General features: G+C 44.2%; 1 protein-coding gene across 1 annotated transcript in view; it reads right to left on the bottom strand.

Annotated features, from left to right (window-relative positions):
• Positions 1-10,584: 10,584 nt before the first annotated feature.
• LOC137532762 (protein Wnt-7a) overlaps positions 10,585-27,894 on the bottom strand; it is a 277,058-nt gene continuing 259,748 nt past the window's right edge. Inside the window, exon 4 of the mRNA XM_068253623.1 lies at positions 10,585-15,358. Coding sequence (XP_068109724.1) covers positions 14,879-15,358 — 480 coding nt within the window. The 3' untranslated portion in view covers positions 10,585-14,878. The remainder of the gene's footprint in view (positions 15,359-27,894) is intronic.

Genomic DNA, 27,894 nt, shown 5'->3' with positions numbered 1-27,894 from the left:
CTACACACACTCTATTTCCTTCTGATAACTGATTGCTTATTGTAATTAGTTAGTTGTACTTACTGTTACTACTTACTCTTACTGTACTAGGAGTCTAGGACACTCAGTCACTGTTCATAGGCTACTAGCTCCTGCGTGTGTGCACTCACTGTCTGTGTACACACACTACACACACTCTATTTCCTTCTGATAACTGATTGCTTATTGTAATTAGTTAGTTGTACTTACTGTTACTACTTACTCTTACTGTACTAGGAGTCTAGGACACTCAGTCACTGTTCATAGGCTACTAGCTCCTGCGTGTGTGCACTCACTGTCTGTGTACACACACTACACACACTCTATTTCCTTCTGATAACTGATTGCTTATTGTAATTAGTTAGTTGTACTTACTGTTACTACTTACTCTTACTGTACTAGGAGTCTAGGACACTCAGTCACTGTTCATAGGCTACTAGCTCCTGCGTGTGTGCACTCACTGTCTGTGTACACACACTACACACACTCTATTTCCTTCTGATAACTGATTGCTTATTGTAATTAGTTAGTTGTACTTACTGACTGTTACTACTTACTTACTTACTGTACTAGGGACACTCACTCAGTCACTGTTCATAGGCTAGCTCCTGCGCGTGTTTGCGCGTGCGTGCACTCACTGTCTGTAGTGTACACACACTAAATTTACTTGTGATTACTACTGATTATTGTAACTGCTAGTTGTACTTCCTGACTGTTACTACTTACTTACTGCACTAGGGACACTCACTCAGTCACCTCACCCACCAACCCACTCCATTAAAGTACCCCACTTTTCACCCGCCCTTTTAAAAAACTTTTGTCTATACGCCCAAAACATCGAAGATGTCTGGAAGTGGCAGCCGGCGCGGTTTGGGCAAGGGGAAGGGCAGCAAGGGAATCAGGAGGAGAGGGAGCAGCATTGTGGCAAGCCGCGGGCGCGGGCGCGCCACCATGCACAGTTCCGCAGCAGCAGCAGCAGCGTCAGTGGCTAACATTCCTCCCATAGCCACTGGCCGTGGACGCCTTGGGCGCCGCCCAGCAGGAGCATCTGCAACTCACGCTGCAGAGACACAGCAGCAGCAGCGTGTAGCACCTGCTCCGATTTTCCTCCAGCCGGGTCGGAAACGTCCCATTGAGGAAAAGCATGCAGACACCTTGGTGCAACTGATGACGGAGGATGAGCAGCCCGCCATCAGCTCTGCATCCGAGGCCTCCACCCTCACCACCACCCCTGTTCGCAGCAGCCGCCCAGCAGGGCCTGGGGAGGAGGCCAGTTCACCGTCAGTTGGCGACCTGTCATTCAGCAGTCTTTTGACCCCAGGCATCATGAGTCAATTGTCTGTTGTTGGCGATTTTGAGGAGGAGATGCTGATGGGCACTTTGGGGGATGAGGGATTGGACAGCAAGACTGTGGCGACAGTCAAGCAGCCCATCCATGCATCAGGAGAGGAGTTTGGGGGGTCCTCATCCCAGCAGGACATGTTTCAGGAGGGGGAGGATGATGATGACCCGGTGACAGACAGAGACTGGGTGCCACCACCTCCAGGGGATGTCGTCCTCAGCAGCTCTGAGGAGGAGGATGCTCTTGTGGGCCTTGCAAGGAGGCGCATCATTGCAAGCATTGGCAGCAGCAGTAGGCAGGTCCCACAGCCTGCTGGTGTCTCAGGCTCAGCAGCAGCAGCAGCAGCATCTGCCAGTACCACCACCAGCCGCACCCAAGCCCCCCAAGCCCCCCCCAACCACCACAGGGAGACAGGCAGCAGCGCTTCCATGCCGTAGGGGGATGTTTCTGTCACCAATCTGGCGCTTTTTCACCATGCCCACAGTGTACAGCAAGTACGCCACTTGCAACCACTGTCAGCGGAAGTTGAGCAGAGGTGCAGACCCCTTAAAGTTCTGCACCAGCTCGCTCATCAACCACCTTGCTGCGAAACATTTCCACCAGCATCAGGAGTTCCAGAGGCTGAAGGCATCTGGTGCTGGCAGTGGCACCACACCCATCACTGCACAGCCTTCAGCAGCAGCAGCAACAGCAGCCACCCGCCCTCCTGCTCCTCCAGCAGCACCAGCAGGAGTGCGGAAACGCACTGCTCCTCCCCCCTCTGCAACTCCTGCCGCCGACACTGAGGCCTGTTCTGGCAGCCAGTCCTCAGTGGCCTCCTCCGCTGTGTATGCTGATTCCCGTGCCAGCAAAAGGCCACGCCAGAGCCTTTTGAGCGAGTCCTTCCAGGGGGTGGTTAGGGCTCTGCCTCCCAGCAGCCGTCGCGTGCGGCAGCTGAACGGCTTGCTGGCACGGGCCATGTGCTCCCAACTCCTGCCGTACACGCTCGTGCAGGAGGGGAGCGACATTCGTGCGCTGCTTGCTTGCGCAGCCCCAGACTGGCAGCTCCCCAGCAGACACTTTTTCTCCCGCAAGGCCATTCCTGCACTGCACCGCTTTGTGATGGCCAATGTGGAGCGAGGGCTGGAGCACGCGGTTGGTGAAAGGGTCCACGTCACCATGGACTCCTGGAGCAGCCGCTTCGGGACAGGCCGCTACCTGTCCTTCACTGTCCACTGGGTCAGCTTGGTGGAAGGGGGTGAGGATGGGAGAGCAGCAGCGGGCACAGCAGCAGCAGCAACACAGTGGGTGGTGCCACCCCGCAGGGTCAGGGGAACTGCAGCAGGTTCCTCTGATCCTCTGCCATCCTCCGGCACACCTGGCCAAACCCCCCGCCTCAGCAGCAGCGTGAAGGCACGCCACTGCCAAGCGCTGCTGCACTTGGTCAGCCTTGGGAAGACCAAGCTGACGGCAACCCATGTGTTGGCCAAACTCCAGGAGCAGGAGAGGATTTGGCTGACCCCCAGAGGCCTCAGAGTCGGAGAGGTGGTGGCCGACAATGGGGCCAATCTGGTTGCCGCAATAGACAGGGGAAACCTGACCCACATCCCCTGTCTTGCCCACGTGCTGAACCTGGTGGTGCAGAAGTTCTTGCGCACCTACCAGGGGATGGGCGAACTGCTGGAAACAGCAAGGAACGTTGTGCGTCACTTCCGGCGCTCGGCTGCAGCCTGTGCGAGCCTGGAAGACGTGCAAAAGGAGCTGGATCTGCCACGCCATCGGCTGATCCTTGACGTTCCGACTCGCTGGAACTCCACCCTGGCGATGTTGGAGCGTCTGGTTGAACAGAAGCGCGCTGTCAAACAGTACCTTGCCCTGGCCACTGTTTCCGCCGCTCAGAGAAGGGACAAGACCAGCAACATCCCGTCCATCGTCCCCGATGATGACTGGAGGCACATGCAGCAGGTGTGCTTAGTGCTGGCTCCCTTTCTGCAGGCCACTAACATGGTGAGCAGGGACCATGCTATGGTCTGCGAGTGGGTGCCCCTGGTTTGTCTGCTGAACAGGGCCCTCAATGCTTTGCTGGAACAGGGAGCGGCAGCCTTGGACCAGCAGGAGTGGCAAGCAGCTGCACAGTCCACCTCTGAGGGGGAGGAGGAGGAGGACTTGGTGGAGGTCCCTGACCTTGCTGCTGATGAGGGGGATCAGCACAGTGCAGCTGAGTTGGTGCGGGGGTGGAGAGAGGATGAGGCTGACGAGGCAGAGGAGGAGGATGAGGACAGCAGCACTGCCGTCGATGTGCCAGCAGACGTGGCCCGCCTCTACCCAATGGCAGCGCACATGCTGACGTGCCTGCGCAGAGACCCCAGGGTGATCCAGATGAAGCAGAGGGAGGACATCTGGATCAGCATGATGTTGGACCCACGCCTCAAGGGGAAGTTGAGCCAGTTCCTGCCGCCTGCAGGAGGAGACCCAGCGCAACAAATAAGGAGCTTGCAGCAGGCCCTTGTTGAGCGCTTGGAGGAAGCCTTCCCCCAGCCTTCCACCCCCACTGTCCAGCAGCCAGCACAGAGGCAGCAGCAGGTGCCTGCATCCAGCAGCAAGCGCCCCACAGACCTGCTGTCTCTCAGCCACGAGCTCTACAGGACTGTAGAGGCTCCGGCAGCAGTGACTAGAGAGGAGGTGCATGCAGCAGCATCCTCCACCGGTCACAGCCAGCGCCTGACCCGCATGGTGACTGACTACATGGGGTCCTACAGCGGGCTTGACAGCGATGCCCCTGTTGATCCCATGGAGTATTGGGTCAAGCGCCTGGAGATCTGGAGCGAGCTGGCGCAGTACGCCCTGGAAGTGCTGTCCTGCCCCCCTTCCAGCGTGCTGTCCGAGCGCTGCTTCAGTGCAGCTGGTGGTGTGGTCACCGAGAAACGCTCACGTCTGTCTCACAAGTCTGTGGACAGACTGACGTTTCTCAAGATGAACCAGGCGTGGGTGGAAGGCGAGTTCCTGGCCCCTGTTGTCGGCGAGAGGGGGACATGAACTGGCTAAGAACCATCGTTAATGTGCCTTACCACCCTTTACCACCTCCTGGCTCCTGCTCACTAAGCCAGCCTGGTTCACTTTGACTATTACGTCGCCTGCAGCCACACATTTTACACCTACAGTGGGCTGCTGTGTACTGCCCTTCTGCTGTCTGTCTGTGTTTCCCACTGCCAGGGTACACAGATTTACCTTCTGCTGCCACTCTGCCACCAGCTATTACGTCAAACAATAGCTATATATCTGTGTAATTTGTTTTACAAACAAAACCAAAAAACCATAAAAAAAAAAAAAAGGTTTAATTTTTCTGAGGTGCCCGGGTTGAAAACTGTGTTGTCCCAGTTGTGTATTGGACACGATGTGGGCTGCACGACCGCTGTCTGGGACCTCCTGTTGTGTTCATTTACAGCCTGGTATCACCGCTAGGTACCAGGGCTATTATGTCACGCTGCCTGCCTGCTGCCACACTCACACTACTCCTCCATTCCTCCTGCTGATGCTGCAGTCTGTCTGTGTTTCCCAACGCCAGGGTACACAGATTTACCTTCTGCTGCCACTCTGCCACCAGCTATTACGTCAAAAAATAGCTATATCTGTGTAATTGGTTGTAAAACCAAAACTACAAAACCATAAAAAAAAAAAAAAGGTTTAATTTTTCTGAGGTGCCCGGGTTGAAAACTGTGTTGTCCCAGTTGTGTATTGGACACAATGTGGGCTACACGACCGCTGTCTGGGACCTCCTGCCTGCTGTGTTTATTTACAGCCCTGGTATCACCGCTAGGTACCAGGGCTATTATGTCACGCTGCCTGCCTGCTGCCACACTCACACTACTCCTCCATTCCTCCTGCTGATGCTGCTGTCTGTCTGTGTTTCCCAACGCCAGGGTACACAGATTTACCTTCTGCTGCCACTCTGCCACCAGCTATTACGTCAAACAATAGCTGCTCACATTACTCCTCCATTCCTCCTGCTGCTGCTGTCTGTCTGTCTGTGTTTCCCAACGCCAGGGTACACAGATTTACCTTCTGCTGCCACTCTGCCACCAGCTATTACGTCAAAAAATAGCTATATCTGTCTGTGTAATTTGTTGTAAAAACAAAACTACAAAACCATAAAAAAAAAAAAAGGTTTAATTTTTCTGAGGTGCCCGGGTTGAAAACTGTGTTGTCCCAGTTGTGTATTGGACACAATGTGGGCTGCATGACCGCTGTCTGGGACCTCCTGCCTGCTGTGTTTATTTACAGCCCTGGTATCACCGCTAGGTACCAGGGCTATTATGTCACGCTGCCTGCCTGCTGCCACACTCACACTACTCCTCCATTCCTCCTGCTGATGCTGCTGTCTGTCTGTGTTTCCCAACGCCAGGGTACACAGATTTACCTTCTGCTGCCACTCTGCCACCAGCTATTACCTCAAACAATAGCTGCTCACATTACTCCTCCATTCCTCCTGCTGCTGCTGCTGCTGTCTGTCTGTCTGTGTTTCCCAACGCCAGGGTACACAGATTTACCTTCTGCTGCCACTCTGCCACCAGCTATTACGTCAAAAAATAGCTATATCTGTCTGTGTAATTTGTTGTAAAAACAAAACTACAAAACCATAAAAAAAAAAAAGGTTTAATTTTTCTGAGGTGCCCGGGTTGAAAACTGTGTTGTCCCAGTTGTGTATTGGACACAATGTGGGCTGCACGACCGCTGTCTGGGACCTCCTGCCTGCTGTGTTTATTTACAGCCCTGGTATCACCGCTAGGTACCAGGGCTATTATGTCACGCTGCCTGCCTCATTGACTGCCTGCTGCCACACACTCATCCTCCTCCTCCTGCTGCTGAATTTACCTCCTGCTGTCTGTGTGTTTCCACTGCCAGGGAGCACATACAATGGCGCTTCCAACATGCGTGCGCCACCAGCTATTTGTTACGCTCAAAAATAGCTGCATTTCTTTAAAAAAAAATTTGAAAAGAGAAATAAGTGAAGAAGAAGACGATATAGAAGAAGATGAAGAAGATGAAGAAGAAGAAGATGAAGAAGAAGAAGAAGAAGAAGAAGAAGAAGAAGAAGAAGAAGAAGAAGAAGAAGATGAAGAAGAAGAAGAAGAAGAAGAAGAAGAAGAAGAAGAAGAAGAAGAAGAAGAAGAAGAAGAAGAAGAAGAAGAAGAAGAAGAAGAAGAAGAAGAAGAAGAAGAAGAAGAAGAAGAAGAAGAAGAAGAAGAAGAAGGAGAAGAAGATGAAGATGAAGAAGAAGAAGATGAAGAAGAAGAAGAAGATTAAGAAGATGAAGAAGATGAAGAAGAAGAAGATGAAGAAGAAGAAGATGAAGAAGAAGAAGATGAAGATGATGAAGAAGAAGAAGATGAAGAAGAAGATGAAGATGATGAAGAAGAAGAAGATGAAGAAGATGAAGATGAAGAAGATGAAGAAGATGAAGAAGAAGAAGATGATGAAGAAGAAGAAGAAGATGAAGAAGAAGAAGAAGAAGGAGAAGAAGATGAAGATGAAGAAGAAGAAGATGAAGAAGAAGAAGATGAAGAAGATGAAGAAGAAGATGAAGAAGAAGAAGAAGAAGATGAAGATGAAGAAGAAGAAGAAGATGAAGAAGATGAAGAAGATGAAGATGAAGAAGATGAAGAAGATGAAGAAGAAGAAGATGATGAAGAAGAAGAAGAAGATGAAGAAGAAGATGAAGAAGATGAAGAAGAAGAAGAAGAAGATGAAGAAGATGAAGATGAAGAAGATGAAGAAGATGAAGAAGAAGAAGATGAAGATGATGAAGAAGAAGAAGATGAAGAAGAAGATGAAGATGATGAAGAAGAAGAAGATGAAGAAGATGAAGAAGATGAAGATGAAGAAGATGAAGAAGATGAAGAAGAAGAAGATGATGAAGAAGAAGAAGAAGATGAAGAAGAAGATGAAGAAGATGAAGAAGATGAAGAAGAAGAAGAAGATGAAGAAGATGAAGATGAAGAAGATGAAGAAGAAGAAGATGAAGAAGATGAAGAAGATGAAGAAGAAGATGAAGAAGATGAAGATGAAGAAGAAGATGAAGAAGATGAAGAAAAAGAAGATGAAGAAGAAGAAGATGATGATGAAGAAGATGAAGAAGAAGAAGAAGAAGACAATATAAAAGAAGAAGAAGATATAGAAGAAGATATAGAAGAAGAAGATATAGAAGAAGAAGATATAGAAGAAGAAGAAGAAGAAGATATAGAAGATAAAGAAGAAGAAGAAGAAGTATATACAGTACTGAACAAATTTCTGGACACAACTTCTCTTTTCAACTTTTTTTTTTAAAGGAACATCCCCACATAATCACTTGCTGTTGTTACTTGGAAAAAAAGAGGTTTCTTGCATCATTCACCCTCAAAACAAGTGTTGGAAGCTATTTAAGGCCATTTCGAATAGTCAGCTCGAATAATGAGCTCGAATACCGACTCGAATAGTGAGCTCGAATTCCGAGGTCGAATCGAATAGTAAAAATTATTCGACTCGAATATTCGACTGATCTCGAATAATTTACTATTCAAATTCGACCTAACTCGAATTTTGAAAAGGGGTATTTGAGCACCACTACCCTGTATCACGCCTAAACTCAGTTTAGGCGTGATAAAATGAAACTCGCACAAAGCAATCGCCCGGCGCACGGTGCAGTTCGCGCGATGTGCCCATTAAAGCCTATAGGCGCTGCGCGCGGAATTGCGCGATTGCGCGCGCAAAACTTTGCGCGCGGGACTTTGCGCGCGATAAAGAGCAAAAGCGGTGCTAACTCAGCATTGCACGGCTTATCATGCCTAAAGTCTTTTAGGCGTGATAACTGAGTTATCACCGCTTTGTGAATCGAGCCCTATGTGTCAGCAGAGATGTCAGTCCTCTTCCCCATGGCAGCGCACATGCTGCAGTGCCTGCGCAGTGACCCAAGGGTCAAGCAGATGCGTGCTCTGGAGGACATGTGGATCACCCTGATGCTGGACGCATGGCTGAATGGGAAGCTGCATCAGTTCCTGGCTGCAGGAGGAGACCCTGTGTGCCGAATGATGGATTTGCAGCGGTCCCTGGTTCGGCGCTTGGAGGAAGCCTTCCCCCAGACTTCCCACCCCCCTGCTGTCACAGTCCAACCAGCACAGCAGCAAGTGCCTGCATCCCTCAGCAGCAAGCACCCATCAAACCTGCTGTCGCTCACAAAGGCACTGTACGCCACGCCGGTACAGCTGCCGACTGAGGAGGTGTCTGCAGCATCATGTGGCTACTATCAAAGCCAGAACCAGCACCTGACCCGGATGGTGGCAGACTACATGGGGTCCTAGAGCGGGCTTGACAGCGACACCCCTGTGGACCCCTTGGATTACTGGGTCAAGCAACTGAATATTTGGAGCGAGCTGGCGCCATACGCCCTGGAAGTCCTTGCTTGCCCCCCTTCCAGTGTGCTGTCCGAAAGGTGCTTCCATATGGCCGGTGGCGTGGTCACTGAGAAGCGCTCTCGTCTGTCCACCCAGTCTGTGGACAGACTGATGTTCCTCAAAATAAACCAGGCTTGGGTGGTTTGTGAATTCCTGACCCCTGTTGTTGGCAAGAGGGGGAAATGAAGTGGCTGGAAATCACTATGCCTGCCTTACCACCACAACCTCCAGGCTCTGTCTTGAGTCATAAGCCTGGTTAAAAAATGTTTTACTGAGCTGTGGTACCAACACACTAAGTGCCATGGTGAACTATGTAAACACAATTGCTGTGTAACTTTTTTTTAGGTGTCTGTGCTGTCCGAGATGTGGGGAGGCCCCAACTGCGGCAGTACGACTGCTTCCTGGAACCTCTCCTAATGTTTTACTGAGCCGTGGTACCAACACATTAAGTGCCATGGTGGTGAACTATCTAAACAAAATTCCTGTGTAATTTTTTTGGAGGTGTCTGAGCTAAAAACTGTCATGTCCCAGATGTGCAGTTGGACTTTGGACACAAAGTGGGCTGCACGAACGCTGTCTGGAACCTACTCGTGATGTTAATTTACAGCCATTTTTTGTTTTTTTAACTCCCCGCATAATAAATTAGTGTTTCCCTTTAAAAAAAAACATGATGCTACATGCATCATTTACCTCAAAAAACGTTTTGGAAGCTATTTATAGGCCACTTCCGGTTTTTCTATCCGGATATCCGAATCCGCCCGGATATCCCGGATAATGCGTTCGGATATCCGCATGTACGCGGATATCTGAACGTTTGGATTAATTCGGATTTTGAAAAGGGGTATCCGATCACCCCTGTCCAGCGGCTTTTAAATGGTATAAAACTCTAACATAATATTCAAGAAAAACATGTTTTACTACTTTGTTTATTGCATAAATCATATTTGCTTTTGTGCATAAGTATTATTATTCATTTAGAAATTAGCAGTTCCCAAAGTACATCGTTTTTGCTGTTAGAGCTGCCTTTGCATTTTATTCATAACTGGTTTATTCATCTTGTATTGTCCCCAGAAATGTTTCTGGGTGTCTGTCTGTGTTTAGGAGTGTCTGCACAGTCATAGAAGTGTTTACATTCCTCAATTGATACAATTAAGTAAACACAAGATACTGTTATCTCCAGTTCAGATGCGTCCAGCTTTCCCTGCAGGGAGCTTGTAAGTCCTGTGTTTAACTAGTTGAATGCTGTTGACTTCTGGTACCTTTAAATCTACTGATGCTACCATCGCACAAAATTTGTGTTTTCTGTTAATTAGAGTGAAGTAAATCCATTGTGAGTGGTTGCTGAACCAGAAATTCTAGTAGATATTATAATAATTAATTATGCACCCTCAAACACAAATTACATGAAGCAGGTTAAGAAGCAAGTGAATGATTTTATCAGGTGACTGAATTGTATGTCTCTGAATGGCTGGTCATGATTATGCCTCACCTTTTCCTGCATAGGGTAACAAGAAGTAGAAATAAGACGTGTTCACATGATTGCTAACAATTATTTAGAGTAACAACCATTTAGAGACTTACAGATCAAATTGATCAGGATTTTTTTATATACAGCCCCTTCAAAGAGAATTTTTACAGATTAAATTGGTCATCTCTACCTAGTAATGATATATTTCTGCTAGAGACAACAAGAGATAGAGTATGACAATCCAGTATGTGATTTATCCAATCAAATGCTACCAACATCAGTTCTGAAATGTTGAATGTAAATTACAAAACACCATTAAAAATAACACAATATCCACTGTTTGTGATCCATATTTTTATTGTAACTAAAATGGATTGAAGAGCTGATCTGAGTTCACACTTTACTTTAACTGATGAATGACAAAAAACCCAGTAAATTCTTTAATAAGCCATATTATACAAATCCTTTCTGATGAACACATCTTGCAGCATCAGACCTGAGGGTTTTCTCAAAATCCAGAATACATTCCAACTTCCAGAAAAAAAATGATGATTGATTTTTTTCCCCAAAAATAAAAAAAAATGTACAGTGAGATATAAAGAAGCCATTTTGTCCTAAGAAACACCGATTCTACATGTTTTTACCAGAACTATCAGTGTTGTGCAGTAGTTAAAGAAAAACCAAACAAAAAAATATAAAAAAATCTGCATTTTTGCCAGTTCAGTAGTCTGAAAATAAATTAAGCTAATCTATAATCTATTTTTACATCTTATACATTAATGTACATTGGTCTAACACTGTTTACAAAAGAAAAAAAATGGGTGTAAATATTACAAAATAGTGCTATAATTGTTTACTGCATGGCAGGATGAGTGTTCTTGTTTGATTGGTACTAATTTAAAATGACTTATCATTGCATGTTATTATTTTTAAGGGAGAGCAACTGGCTGAATGTCCTGTAAGCTTTTGAAGGTTAACTGTGAGAATCAGACTGAGTATGTCAGGTTAGTTTGTACAGTCATAGTCTACAGCCTGTCACTGATAAAATCAAATTTGACAGTAACACAATGTAGAGATTTAATAGGCAGCATACACAGCACATTTGCTAATAATACACCTAGAGTTTAATGACTGATGCATGTGGGAAGCAAATTCAGATTTTTCTTTTTCTTATTCCGAATAAGATCAGTGTGTGCATATATTTAATGCTAATCACAAATTTAAGCCATGTGATCAAATGAATGTTACATGACCTCTACCTATTATGCTCTTCTGGAAAACTGCTCATCAGAAAAACAAATCCCCATATATTTACAACTAACCCAAAAGTAGCAGTGGAAATAAATGTATATGTTGTGTGCTTATTCAGAATTACAGGAAGATTAAAAAAAAAATCAGTTGACATTCTGTTAAGCAGTATTTTACCAGACTAAATGTGAGTTTATTATTTTTTTTACACCAGAAAATAGATATTAGGTGTTTTTTCTTTTTTGTTGAGGAACTGATGATTACAGAATTATACAAGTGGACCTAATATAAATAAAATATTCATATAAAAATAGTCTCTTACAAAATATAATCTTTTTGCATGGTACATTTTCCATACGCTTGAAACTTTGTCTGGAGCATTCCATAAAATGGAAGCCAAATTACTAAATTTAGAAACTAAAATATAAACATAACCAGCAATTAAATATTGATAGAAAGTATCCAGACAGCTAGCAGCAAACAGCATTACATTATTAAAGGAAAGAAGTCTGTTATCACCACAAAAATGTAAAAATAACATGATTATCCCCTGTCCACAGCTATAAGTGGGATTTGAGTGTATATATATATATATATATATATATATATATATATATATATATATATTTACAACTCCAATTTCCTACCTATTGAAAACAAGTTTATTTTATTGTGCATGACAGTCTCCTCAAATGGCAGTAGATTTCTGTTAAATAAATTAATATTAGTTTACTCTAAAATGTATTGTTAAATATAATTGCTAATGTTTAAAGTCCCTGTGCCAAGGAAAATAAAAAATAAAGATATATATATATAAACAGTTCCATATTAAAAAAAATTCTGTAAAGTAGTAATAACAAAAAAAAAACATAAAAAAAACAACCAACCTTTAAATGTTGGTACGAGATTCAGAAGTAGTAACCTTAATCTGCATAACGCACACTTAAGCAGAAATTCACACTTCAGTTCATTGTTAGCACATCCTAACCTAATCCCTCTTTGGTAAGAGGCAGCTATTTTTATCATAAGCATTTTTCCATAATTAGATTTTTTTCCAATTTTCCATAACTTATAAAGTTTAGGTGTGAACTGCCAATGACTGCCTAGTACAGATACAGTAGCAATAAAAAGTATGTGAACCCTTTGGAATTATATGGATTTCTGCACAAATTGGTCATAAAATGTGATCTGATCTTCGTCTAAGTCCCAACAATAGACAATCACAAATAATGAAATGTTTCCATGTTTGTATTGAACACACCATGTAAACAATCACAGTGCAGGTGGAAAAGGTATGTGAACCCTTGTATTTAATAACTGGTTGAACCTCCTTTGGCAGCAATAACTTTAACCAAACGTTTCCTGTAGTTGGAGATCAGATGTGCACAACGGTCAAGAGTAATTTTTGACCATTCCTCTTTACAGAACTGTTTCAGCTCAGAAATATTCTCGGAATGTCAGGTGTAAATCGCTTTCTTGAGGTTATGCCACAGCATCTCAATCGGGTTTAGGTCAGGACTCTAACTGGGCCACTCCAGAAGGCATATTTTCTTCTGTTTAAGCCATTCTGATGTTGATATACTTCTATGCTTTGGGTCATTGTCCTGTTGCAACATCTGTCTTCTGCTGAGTTTCAGCCTTAAGTTCTTCTGAAAAATGTCTTGATAAACTTGGGAATTCATTTGTCCTTCAATGATAGCAAACCATTGAGGCCCTGACACAGCAAAGCAGCCCCAAACCATGATGCCCCCACCACAATACTTCACAGTTGGGATGAGATTTTGATGTTAGTGTGCTGTGCCACTTTTTCTCCACACATAGGGCCTGATTCACAAAGCGGTGCAAACACTTTGCACGCCTGTAAAAAGCCCTTTATTAGTTTAGGCGTGATCTGAAGGTATTCGCTCGAACTCCGTGCGCAAAGTTTTACGCGTGTAGCTCGGTCCGCTACGCGCACAGCGCACCATGCTTCGCTCGAAGTGCCCATTAAGCCCTATGGGACTTTGCGCGTACGCGCGCAAAACTTTGCACGCGGGAGCTTTCGCACGAGTTAGAGCACAAAGCGGTGATAACTTTGCTAGTGCAAAGGTTATCACGCCTAAAGTCTTTTAGGCGTGATAACTGAGTTATCACCGCTTTGTGAATCAGGCCCATAGTATTGTGTATTACTTCCAAACAACTCAACTTTGGTTTCATCTGTCCACAGAATATTTTGACAGTACATCTGTGGAACATCCAGGTGCTATTTTGCAAACTTTAAATATGCAGCAATGTTTTTTGGACAGCAGTGGCTTCCTCTGTGGTATCCTCCCATGAACTCCATTCTTGTTTAGTGTTTTATGTATCATACATTCGCTAACAGGGATGTTAGCATATGCCAGAGACTTTTGTATTTCTTTAGCTGACACTCTAGGATTCTTATTCACTGCGCTGTGCTCTTGCATCTTTACAAGACAGCCACTCCTAGGGAGAGTAGCAGCAGTGCTGAACTTTCTCCATTTACGGACAATTGGTCTTACCGTGAACTGGCTAACAGCAAGGCTTTTGGAGATACTTTTATAACCCTTTCCAGCTTTATGCAAGTCAACAATTCTTAATCGTAGGTCTTCTGAAAGCTCTTTTGTGCAAGGCATCATTCACATCAAGCAATGCTTCTTGGGAAAAGTAAACCCAAAACTGGTGTGTTTTTTATAGGGCTGGGTAGCTGTAACCAACACCTCCAATCTCATCTTACTGATTGGACTCAAGCTGGCTAACACCTCACTCCAATCAGCTCTTGGAAATGTCATTTGTTTAGGGTTCACATACTTTTTCCACCTGCACTGTGAGTGTTTACATGGTGTGTTCAATAAAAACACGCACACATTTAATTATTTGTGTGGTGTTAGTTTAAGCAGGCTGTGATTGTCTATTGTTGTGACTAAGATGAAGATGAGATCACGTTTTATGACCAATTTGTGCAGAAATCCATAGAATCCAAAGGGTTCACATACTTTTTTATTGCTACTGTATATATGTAGGTGCAAAGAAAAACATAGGCCAAACAAAGCCTTCACCTTTTTCTATGGTGTGTCTCAGTTTAAAATTGGTTCCATTATGGAATGTATAACTGAATGAATAAACTTGTGTAGAGCACCTCCTCTCATTATCTTGATGTTCCTGTGCTCTTATTTCTCTGTCTGCAGAGAGTAAGCATGAATCTACTGTGAAGATTATTGGACTGCCCTTTAATAAGTGATGTCAGAAGTTTTCCATACAACAGTAGTCCATTCACTTGGCTTTGCATAAGGAAAAAGAACAATAGGTCCCAAACCTGCAGCATGTGGCTTGAGATTTTGTGCAAATATATGTAAGAAGTCCACAAGGTTCAAATGCATTTATACATCAGGTATTCTCTCATTTACAAGTGAACACTTCTGTTCTTTCACTGCATGTGTTACATTTCACATAACAGCACCAGTGGAATTTACAGTTACATTGCCATACTCGAGAGTATTGGTGGGTGTTGTACCCTCTTCCACAGCACATGAGGTCACAACCACTAACGTGCTGAGCTGTCTTGTTGCATAGTCGGCCTTGTGTCCCAACACTGCCTGATACAGGATCTTCATCACAATAATTTGGTGATTTTTCAATATACACCAAGTCTGTGTCCATGGGTTTGCGGTAGGACAAAGGCTTTTTAATTTTGAGGAACATTGGCCGCTTATGTCGGCTGGCACGCACTGGCTCTACTTGAACAGCTTCATTGTATTTGTCCTTCAGGATAAATCCTACCTCTCGAAACTTTGGCAGTGTTGTCCAGCATGTTTTTGTGGTGCAAGATCCAGATACTCCATGACATTTACACTCTAATTTCATGCTTTCCTCCAGAACCTGATAGAAAAAGAGAGAATGAAATAATATCAGTGTTTGTGTCACATAACCTACACTGAATCCTTCATATGCACATGCAATAGAGCTGAATCATTACAAAATAACAGAAGAGACTGTGGAGGTTTATGATGTCATATTTCTAGCATAATTATGAAAATATGCCTATTATACACAGTGCTTGTACATTTACTTGTCTGTTATTTAACCTTAGTAAAAATAATTCATTTATCTTTGCAGACTTACCTTTTTACTTTCCTGTATACAAATGTATGCATTGGGTGTTAAAGGAAATATACTGTGTAGTGGTTTTGATAATTCTTTCAGTTTTTAAAGTTTATAAAACAAACTTTCAAACATTTTCAGAAATTACTCGATTTTGTGTAAGCTTACTTTTGCACAGAAATCTGTTTCTTTACTTTGAAAATGTACACATGAGCAAGAAAGAAATATGTTTTTTTGCAGCCTGTAAGCCTTTGCAAGCTGTCATAAAGGCAGAAGAATCCCACCCGACCTTCCAACTTCCCACTAACTTTATCTGTGTGGGGTCCTCACGAGTTAGCGGAGATTAAAGAGTAGGCTTTACTGGCCTGCTCTGTGGGCCTCCTAAAGTGAAGCAGATAAGAAGGGCATCGGAGGAAGGGGACAAATATATATATATATATATATATATATATATATATATATATATATATATATATATACTGTATATACACAGTGCTGCCCATAATTATTCATATCCCTGGCAAATTTTGACGTAAAGTTACTCTTATTCAACCAGCAAGTAATTTTGTGACGGGAAATGACATACATGTCTCCCAAAAGATAATAAGACGATGCACAAGAGGCATTATTGTGGGAAAAAAAACAATGTTCTGCTTTTATTTACATTTGAGCAAAAAGTGTTCTGTCCAAAATGATTCATACCCTTCACAGACTGTCACAGTCTGTGGGCAAACACAAAGTTATATACCCTTCCAAATAGTCCAAGCTGTTCCAAAACATCCTAATTACCCTGATTAATTGGGAACAGCTGTTTTAATCAACTAAAACAGCAGCTTTCTGCAGTTATTTTGTGGACAGCAATGGCTAAGACAAAGTAGCTCAGTGAGGACCTGCGGCTGCGCATTGTGGCTACTCACAAGTCAGGAAAGGGCTACAAGGCCATTTCTAAATGTTTTCAAGTTCCACTGGCTACAGTGCAAAGTATTATTTAAAAAAACACAAAAGATGTTTTACACTGTGGAAAATCTCAGCGGACGGGGTCAGAAGCTAAAAGTGACAAATGGACTGGTCAGGAGGATAGTGAGAGAGGTGAAAACTAATCCAAGGCTCACCACCAAGGCCATCCTGGTAAATCTGGGCAGACAATCCAACAGACACTGCACACTGCTAGGCTCCACCGAAGCAGACCAAGGAGCAGGGCCAGATTTACAGCTCCGGAGACTATAGGCACATATCCTCCGGCGCCCTAATCTCCTCCCCTTAACAGGCCACACCCCAAGTGTCACGCCCCCACTATTTTGAAATGTAGGCTGATACTACGGTAGCAGGAGTCAGTGGTGGTAGGTGGGTGGGAGAGTGCAGCAGGTAGGTATAGAGTGCGCAGTAAATAGTCAGTGGGGGTAGGTAGGTGGGAGAGTACAGCAGGTAGGTACAGAGATCTCAGAGAGAAGTCAGTAGGATTAGGGAAGTGGGAGAGTGCAGCGGGTAGGTGTAGAGGGCACAGTGAGGAGTCAGTGGGGGTAGGTAGGTGGGAGAGTGCAGCATGTAGGTACAGAGAGCACAGAGAGGAGGCAGTGGGGGTAGGTAGGTGGAAGAGTGCAGCAGGTAGGTGTAGAGGGCACAGAGAGGAGTCAGTGGGGGTAGGTAGGTAGGTAGGTGGGAGAGTGTAGTAGGTAGGTATAAAGATCAGAGAGAGGAGTCAGTGGGGGTAGGTAAGTGGGAGAGCACAGCAGGTAGGTATAAAGCAGAGAGTGGAGTCAGTGGGGGTAGGTTGGTAGGTAGGCAGGTAGGTAGGTGGGAGAGCAAGAAAGCAACAGCATAATAACCTTTAACATTTTGTAACAGCTGATACAAATCCTGCAATAAATCTGCAGTTTGTCTACTTCCTGCTTTCATGGAAGTAGACATATTGTTATCTCTGCCATGGCACCCAGCTGAGACAGAGGAGAGATCAATTTAAGATTAAACACAAATGACTGGGAATTAGACAGGCTAAACTCTCTTAACACTTACAGGGTCCTTCTGTTCTGTAAAAGAGTTCATGTCCCTGTGTAGAGATGCGACAAACATCTCTGGGGCTTTTACTACTTCCGGGTCGCACTGACACGGAGTAGTACGCCTGCGCTGCCCGGCGGAGCATGTCCTAGATCACGCTCCTGTTGCCGGGCACTCTCTGCGCATGAGCGTGATGTCGTTCATGACGTCACGCACACACGCAGAAAGTGCCCGGCAACAGGAGCGCGATCTAGGACGTGCACCGCCGGGCAGTGCAGGCATACTACTCCGGGTCAGTGCGACCTGGAAGTAGTAAAAGCCCCAGGGATTTGGAGATGTTCGCCGGCAAACGGTGTGGGAACTGTTCGCCACATCTCTATCCCTGTGCAGGATTTCATTCAGGTCCACTGACGGCGGCGGTGTTGGAGTGGCCGGTGTTCCGGGTGGAGGCACATTCGGCACATTCAAAACCTTCTCCCAAATGCCCAGAGGATCCAGATGGCAGCTGAGGGGGACACGTTGGGCAGAAAGAGGATGGAGGAGGAGAGCCGGATCTGAAGGAGCGGTGGCGGCGGCATCCTCCTTCTACAGCAGCAATCAGCACGTTTCATAGGATGCTTACCGGCGTTGACGTCACTCAGCAGCGCCCTCTGCGTCCCCTGCATGGTCACACACTGTAGCCAATGCGAGGATGCAGGGGGCGCTGCTGAGTGACGTCAACGCTTGACAACAGGAGCCGATGAACATCGTTTGATTCGTGCTGCTTGCTGCTGCCGGCGGATTGAGCCGCCATCGCTGCCGCTGCTATGGAGGGTGGGAAGAAGGGATGTAGAAAGAGAAGGAGGCACTTTTAGTGGCCAGTGAGCCACCCGCCCCTTACAAATGGCTCCACCTCTAGGCACGTGCCTATAGTGCCTATTGGTAAATCCGGCCCTGCCAAGGAGGTTGCCACTTCTCCAGATAAGGCACACAAAATCTCGCTTGGCCTTTGCAAATGCTCATCTGGACAAAGAAGAAGACTTCTGGTCTTCTGAGTTATAGTCAGATGAGACAAAAATTGAATTGTTTGGTCACAATGATGTGTCCTTCATTCGGCAGAAAAAGGGGAAGCTTTTAACCCAATGAACACCATCCCCACTGTCAAACATGGTGGTGGGAACCTAATGCTTTGGGGGTGTTTTTAGCAAATGCAAATTACGATTTAGAAGGCGCTGCTTGATAATGATTACATTCCCAAGATTTTTGCTTCCCACCTGCTGCTTCCCAGATTATGGTGGGTTAACCCCTACTCCCACCGAAAACTCACTGAATAAAAATTGATATAGCAGGCGCGCAGGTGCTTTACCATATGCAAATAAGAAAGGTCTTATTTTATTTGAATTTAAATCAGAAGTTTATAAATGATCCTTACATATTCTACATCCACACACACTCCAATCACACATGCATGGGGGTACTATGGTGTCCTGTAAAATTTAGATAAAATATCTATTTCATGGATCCCAGATAGTTAAAACTATAGATATAAAAAAAGAGGATAATACTGTCTCTCCAAAAAATTGGTACATCCACTGTTGTAATCCAGATAGTGTTAAACCTGGTCACAGTTATATGTCCAAAAAGACCATAATCAAATATGTGCTCTGCGTAGTAATCAATATATGCTCTGTGTATATTGGTCACCAGTACGTTGTTACAATAAATGTCACCTTTAGACGTTCAAGCTTCAGTCACCGCTGACTGTCTGTGACCATTCATAATTAGGCTGCACCGAGCAGAATCACATACCGGCTCCTCCGCAAATCCACGTTATTCCCCAACAGCGCCACCACTCTGGCTCCCTTAGGATCTCGCGGGAACTCATCGGGTTCTCTAGCCGCAAAGATCAGAGCGTCCCTCCGTGGTGACATCACGTCTCTCCAGGTTGCTGTGTATTGGCCGGCTCTATTCTGCGTTCCACCTAGTACTTAGATCCGGGTATCCTGCGTTTCACAGCGCTTCCTGGATTGACGGAATTAGCAGATATTTAGAGGCGAGAGCAAATGAGGACCATCAATAGATGGTTCAGATGTTGTAACCTCCTGGTTAAGTACTCAGTAGTCCTTGGGGCTCCCCTTCAGACAAACTGTGATTGACATGTTTCGACAATGACACTTGTCTTCCTCAGAATCAGTACGTAATATCTCTCAGTGGTCTCCATCTTTATATATCCTCTAGGCTCCTCCTCTTCCTTATTCCTGATTTCTCTTGCTCATTTCATGCGTCCTTGCAAGAATGTTTAAATCCCCAAATTAATGTAAACTGTTTGCTCCTGAATATAAAATTCCATAGACATAAACATATATATGGCAAAATAAATTAGAATAAATTACATATAAACATTTTTAAAAAAAATTATATATCTATATAGGTGGACACTTTTAAATTACAGGACACCCATACTCCCCAGGCTCACCATAATACCTCCCCATTCAATAACAATCAATATCAATCAAACTTTATACCCCTCACAAAAAAACAAAGATCTCCATTTCCTCATTAAATCTATTTCTGGGCCAGGGACTCAAGGTCAAAAATCCATCTGTTCTCTGCTCTCGACATCTTAGCTATAAAGTCCCCCCCCCCCCCCTTTGGATCTCGTTTAATTACTACGATCCCAAAAAATATAATATCATATACACTACAAGAATGGCATTTCTTAAAATGTTTGGATAGGGGATGTTCCTCCCAACCTTTTCGTATATTGTTGAAATGCTCCCCTATCCTTTTGTGGAGCTCTCTTTTGGTTCTCCCAATGTACTTTTTCCCACATGGGCAGATCAGACAGTATATGACCTCTTTACTATCACAGGTCACCAACTGTCTGATACTGTGTTTCCCATGTGGGACCTCTAACACTTCTATTTTTCCGTAGCCCCGAGTACTACGGCAATTGTTACATCTCCCACACCTCACAAATCCGCTGCCAAGCTGAGATTGAACTCTATCCTTTTGATTCATGGCTGCTGTTGCCACTTTTAAACCTACTTTGCCTGGTTTCCTGTATATAAATTCTGGATGGACAGACAATAGTTCATTAAGTATTTTGTCTTCTCTCAATATGTGCCAGTTTCTCGAGTTCAACTTTTTGACCATGTGACTCTGCGCACAATACTTGAGATTGATCTTTAGACTATGGTCAACGATTGTGTCTCTAAATCTTTTGGTGAGGAGATCCTTACGATTTAATTGATCCACCGCATGTTTTGCACTCGCAATGATGTCCTCACCATACCCCTTTTGTTGGAATTGTTTTCCTAATTCATCCCTCTCTATCCTATACTGTCTGTCATCAGTACAATTCCTCTTAAGTCTGATGAATTTACCCTTAGGGACATTGTTAAGCCATATAGGAAGATCGCAACTAGTGGCGAGGATATAACCATTAACATCAGTGGGTTTTTTATAGGTGCTAGTTTTTATTATCTGATCTTACACGTAAATCTTTAGATCCAAGAAATTCACAGTCATCTGGCTAGTACTGCCAGTAAAATTTATATTTCTATTATTATTAATTCCCGTTAGGAAATTTTGGTGAGAATCCTCTGAGTCCCTCCAGACGAATAGGACGTTGTCAATAAATCTTTTCCATAGGACCAGGCTCCCCCCGGGACCACACAGGCCAAAAATATGAATCATCTCCCAGTGTGCCATATACAAATTGGCATAACCCGGGGCGAACCTGGTCCCCATCGCCATCCCACTCGTCTGGAGGAACCACTCCTCATCATACTCAAAAAAATTGTGACCAAGCATAAACCTTATCGCATCCGCAATAAATTGCTTCTGCTCAATCCTCAAGTTTGCATCCTGCGCAAGATAGTACTCCACTGCCTGTACACCATGATCGTGTTGGATAACAGTGTACAGTGCTGTGACATCCAAGGTGCCCATTATCCATCCCTCTTCCCACTTCATCCCATTTAGAAGGTTCAGTACAAGTCTAGAATCCTCCAGGTAGGCCGGAGTCTCTCTAACATATTTTTGAAGGAACATATCTACATATTTTGATAAATTAGAAGTCAATGATCCAATACCTGAAACGATCAGCCTACCTGGAGGATCCACCAAAGACTTATGGATTTTTGGCATATGGTAAAATACCGCCGTTCGTGGATGTGCGAAATTAATAAACTCAAATTCCTTATTATTCAATATTCCCTCCTGTTTATCCGTCTTTAATAATGTCTCCAGTTCTTTAGCGAATAAACTACTCGGATCACTCTTTAGACGTCTATAGGTAGTGGTGTCGTTCAACAGTCTATGTGCCTCACGTCTAAAGTCAAATTACATTCTGTACCACAATCCCACCCCCATTATCGGCGGGTCTTATAGTCACCTGCTTGTTGTTCTGTAGGTCCTTAAGTGCCTGGTTCTCTTTCATAGTTAAATTATTCATAAAGGGTTGTTGGGGTTTTATTTTCCTTAGACCGTTTTCTATGTTTCTTTCAAACAATAAAATTTCCTTACTCATTTCATTTATTGGGTGGAAACGAGAGGGATTTTTTAAGGTTGTATGTTGGAAGTAGCTGATATCCTGGTTTTGTATCATAGGGTTCTTCTGGAAATACTTTTTTAAACATAATTTTCTCGTGTACTTTTTAATATCAACATAGGTTTCAAATTTATTTTGCTTTGCTGTCGGTGCAAATTTCAGCCCTTTTTCCAATAAGCTTTTTTCTGATTCTTTTAATTCAACTGTACTAAGGTTAAAAATACCCCTTTCCAGGTTTTATTGGTGCATTTACCTGTATTTTCGTCTTGCGCCCCCTCCCTCCTCTGCAGCCCCTCTTCCTACCCCATAATTTGGGGGATGGTTTATTCCCTTGGCTAAAAAATAATTTTTAATGGTATTGGAATTCCAGATTATCAACAAGCAGGTGACTATAAGACCCGCCAAGACAAGTGTCATTGTCGAAACATGTCAATCACAGTTTGTCTGAAGGGGCACCCCAAGGACTACTGAGTACTTAACCCGGAGGTTACAACATCTGAACCATCTATTGATGGTCCTCATTTGCTCTCTCCTCTAAATATCTGCTAATTCCGCCAATCCAGGAAGCGCTGTGAAACGCAGGATACCCGGATCTAAGTACTAGGTGGTACGCAGAATAGAGCCGGCCAATACACAGCAACCTGGAGAGATGTGACGTCACCATGGAGGGACGCTCTGATCTGTGCTGCTAGAGAACCCGACGAGTTCCCGCGAGATCCTAAGGGAGCCGGAGTGGTGACGCTGTTGGGGATTAACGTGGAGTTGCGGAGGAGCCGGTATGAGATTCTGCTCGGTGGAGCCTAATTATGAATGGTCACAGTCGGCGGTGACTGAAGCTTGAACGTTTAAAGGTGACATTTATTGTAACAACGTACTGGTGACCAATACGCAGAGCATATATTGATTACTACGCAGAGCACAAATTTGATTATGGTCTTTTTGGACATATAACTGTGACCAGGTTTAACACTATCTGGATTACAACAGTGGATGTACCAATTTTTTGGAGAGACAGTATTATCCTCTTTTTTTATATCTATTGTTTTAACTATCTGGGATCCATGAAATAGATATTTTATCTAAATTTTACAGGACAGCATAGTACCTCCATGCATGTGTGATTGGAGTGTGTGTGGAAGTAGAATATGTAAGGATCATTTATAAACTTCTGATTTAAATTCAAATCAAATAAGATTTTATTACAACCTTTCTTATTTGCATATGGTAAAGCACATGTGCGCCCGCTATATCAGTTTTTTAGCAAATATACCAGGGAACCAAATAACAGTAAACAGCACCATGAAAAAAGAGCAATACATGAGGATTCTGAATGACAACATCAGGCAGTATGCAGAGAGACTTGGCCTTGGGCACCAGTGGACATTTCAGCATGACAATGACCCCAAACACACAGCAAAAGTGGTGAATAAATGGTTAGCAATCAACAACATTAACGTTTTGGAGTGGCCCAGTCCTGACTTAAATCTAATTGGGAATCTCTGGAGGGAGCTAAAGATCAGGGTGATAGTAAGAAGACCCTCCACCCTGGAAGATTTGGAGCTCATTGCTAAAGATTAACGGGCAAAAATACCTGTGGAGACATGCAAAAAGCTGGTCTGCAATTATAGGAAGCATTTGATTGCTGTAGTAGCCAATAAAGGATTTTCTATTGAATATGGAGAAGGGTATGAATAATTTTGGACTGGACACTTTTTGCTCAAATGTAAATAAAAGCTGAGAAATGTCACTTGTACATCGTCTTATTATCTTTTCGAAAACACCTATGTAATGTCCCATCAAAAAAATTACTTACTGGTAGAGTTGGGCCGAACAGTTCGCCTGCGAACGGTTCCATGCGAACTTCCGTGGTTCGCGTTTGCGTCCCGCAGGCGAACCTTTGCGGAAGTTCGGTTCGCCCATAATGCACCATGGAGGGTCAACTTTGACCCTCTACATCACAGTCAGCAGGCACAGTGTAGCAAATTAGGCTACACTAGCCACTCCCCCCTACTAAAAGGCAGGCAGTGGCGACCATTACGGTCACTCGTGTGCCTGCATTAGTGAGAGTAGGGCGAGCTGCTGCACACTCTCTCTCATAGGAAAAGATTAGTTAGGCTTAGCTTGTCCCTGGCTGCATACCTGTTCTGTGAACCCACCACTGCATACCTGTTCTGTGAACCCGCCACTGCATACCTGTTCTTTGAACCCACCACTGCATACCTGTTCTGTGAACCCACCACTGCATACCTGTACTGTGAACCCACCACTGCATACCTGTACTGTGAACCCACCACTGCATACCTGTTCTGTGAACCCACCACTGCATACCTGTACTGTGAACCCACCACTGCATACCTGTTCAGTGAACCCACCACTGCATACCTGTTCTGTGAACCCACCACTGCATACCTGTTCTGTGAACCCACCACTGCATACCTGTTCAGTGAACCCGCCACTGCATACCTGTTCTGTGAACCCACCACTGCACACCTGTACTGTGAACCCACCACTGCATACCTGTACTGTGAACCCACCACTGCATACCTGTTCTGTGAACCCACCACTGCATACCTGTTCTGTGAACCCACCACTGCATACCTGTTCTGTGAACCCACCACTGCATACCTTTACTGTGAACCCACCACTGCATACCTGTTCAGTGAACCTGCCACTGCATACCTGTACTGTTCAGTGAACCCGCCACTGCATACCTGTTCTGTTCAGTGAACCCGCCACTGTATACCTGTTCTGTTCAGTGAACCCGCCACTGCATACCTGTTCTGTTCAGTGAACCCGCCACTGCATACCTGTTCTGTTCAGTGAACAGTTTGGTGTGTCAGTGTGAAGCAGTACCTTTATTACACTACCTGATTGATGTATACACATGCAAGATGTTTTAAAGCACTTTAGGCCTGTCATTTAGCATTCAATATGATTTCTGCCCTTAAAACGCTGCTTTGCGTCAAATCCAGATTTTTCCCGGGGACTTTTGGCGTGTATCCCACTCCGGCATGCCCCCCTCCAGGTGTTAGACCCCTTGAAACATCTTTTCCATCACTTTTGTGGCCAGCATAAATTTTTTTTTTCAAAGTTCGCATCCCCATTGAAGTCTATTGCGGTTCGCGAACTTTAACGCGAACCGAACCTTCCGCGGAAGTTCGCGAACCCGGTTCGCGAACCTAAAATCGGAGGTTCGGCCCAACTCTACTTACTGGTTGAATAAAAGTAACTTTAAGTAAAAATTTTCCAGGGGTGTGAATAATTATGGGCAGTATGCATATGGAATATATATATATATATATATATATATATATATATATATATATATACACACACAGTGGGTTGCAAAAGTATTCGGCCCCCCTTGAAGTTTTCCACATTTTGTCACATTACTGCCACAAACATGCATCAATTTTATTGGAATTCCACGTGAAAGACCAATACAAAGTGGTGTACATGTGAGGAGTGGATCGAAAATCATACATCATTCCAAACATTTTTTACAAATAAATAACTGCAAAGTGGGGTGTGCGTAATTATTCGGCCCCCTGAGTCAATACTTTGTAGAACCACATTTGCTGCAATTACAGCTGCCAGTCTTTTAGGGTATGTCTCTACCAGCTTTGCACATCTAGAGACTGAAATCCTTGCCCATTCTTCTTTGCAAAACAGCTCCAGCTCAGTCAGATTAGATGGACAGCGTTTGTGAACAGCAGTTTTCAGATCTTGCCACAGATTCTCGAGTGGATTTAGATCTGGACTTTGACTGGTCCATTCCAACACATAGATATGTTTTGTTTTAAACCATTCCATTGTTGCCCTGGCTTTGTGTTTAGGGTCATTGTCCTGCTGGAAGGTGAACCTCCGCCCCAGTCTCAAGTCTTTTGCAGTCTCCAAGAGGTTTTCTTCCAAGTTTGCCCTGTATTTGGCTCCATCTTCCCATCAACTCTGACCAGCTTCCCTGTTCCTGCTGAAGAGATGCACCCTCCGAGCATGATACTGCCTCCACCATATTTGACAGTGGGGATGGTGTGTTCAGAGTGATGTGCAGTGTTAGTTTTTCAACAAACAAAACGGGGGTTGTCCACAGACCTCAGGAATCACTCTGTTAATCTCGGGGAGTCACAAATCATCGTAGGAGGTCCATCAAGCCTCCAATCATAATCCAGTCCATACGCAATCAATCGATTCCAGACTCAACCCTTGCAGTATCTGCAGTACCCTCGGATGCTCCCGGGCGCCTCATCACCAAAAAAATGGATCTCCTCAAAATCGGACATTACTAGATTTGTCACCATAGGGGCATAAGGGGCTCCCATTGGCACTCTGAGTGTCTATATTCGATATGCTATTATCAACCATAAGCTGGTGGATGGACAGGTTGGGGACGCAGTCCCCCAGTGGCCTTAACGAGGACTTCAGTTTAAAGTGCTTCTTATGATAATTGGTTGTCCTTTTAGGAGTAAGGGTTAATGTTCTGGTAAAGTTTTGTGCCCGCCGCTTAATGCTTTGGAGGGGTGTGTCAATATGTGTGTGTCTATATGAAGGTCTAAGTTTGTTCAGATGGTTAAGCACTTGAGAAAGGGCATGTAGCCCGAAACGTTGTGCTTTTTTGTCTGTTGTATAACCGCATACATTATTACAATAAATTCTGAAGATTATTCGTGCAAGGGTTGAGTCCAGAATCGATTGATTGTGTATGGACAGTGTTAGTTTTCCGCCACACATAGCGTTTTGCATTTTGGCCAAAAAGTTCCATTTTGGTCTCATCTGACCAGAGCACCTTCTTCCACATGGTTGCTGTGTCCCCCACATGGCTTGTGGCAAACTGCAAACGAGACTTCTTATGCTTTCTGTTAACAATGTCTTTCTTCTTGCCACTCTTCCATAAAGGCCAACTTTGTACAGTGCATGACTAATAGTTGTCCTATGGACAGAGTCTCCCACCTGAGCTGTAGATCTCTGCAGTTCGTCCAGAGTCACCATGGGCCTCTTGACTGCATTTCTGATCAGCGCTCTCCTTGTTCGGCCTGTGAGTTTAGGTGGATGGCCTTGTCTTGGTAGGTTTACAATTGTGCCATACTCCTTCCATTTCTGAATGATCGCTTGAACAGTGCTTCGTGGGATGTTCAAGGCTTTGGAAATATTTTTGTAGCCTAAGCATGCTTTAAATTTCTCAATAACTTGATCCCTGACCTGTCTTGTGTGTTCTTTGGGCGTCACGGTGTTGTTGCTCCCAATATTCTCTTAGACAACCTCTGAGGCCCTCACAGAGCAGCTGTATTTGTACTGACATTAGATTACACACAGGTGCTCTCTATTTAGTCATTAGCACTTATCAGGTAATGTCTATAGGCAACTGACTGCACTCAGATCAAAGGGGGCCGAATAATTATGCACACACCACTTTGCAGTTATTTATTTGTAAAAAATATTTGGAATCATGTATGATTTTTGTTCCACTTCTCATGTGTACACCACCACACCATATATATATATGTATGTATGTATGTATGTGTATATATATATATATATATATATATATATATATATATATATATATATATATATATATTTGTGGAAAAACACTTCATAGACAGCAGAATGGTAAGATGTTTCTTGTAGCACCTCATCATCTATGTACAAATCTCAACAGAGATTTTGGTTCTTTAAATGTGCCTTCTTGAGGGCACCTTGCAAGTGTTGCAAGATTTCAATCCATTACGGATTAGTATGTTACCAATGTTTTTTTTGGTGACTGTGGTCCCAACTGCCTTCAGATCAT

This window comes from Hyperolius riggenbachi, chromosome 9 (assembly GCF_040937935.1).
Source record: "Hyperolius riggenbachi isolate aHypRig1 chromosome 9, aHypRig1.pri, whole genome shotgun sequence".
NCBI classification, from domain to species: Eukaryota; Metazoa; Chordata; class Amphibia; order Anura; family Hyperoliidae; genus Hyperolius; species Hyperolius riggenbachi.
The sequence above is the reverse complement of the archived record's forward strand: the minus strand, read 5'-3'. Positions and strand labels throughout refer to the sequence as shown.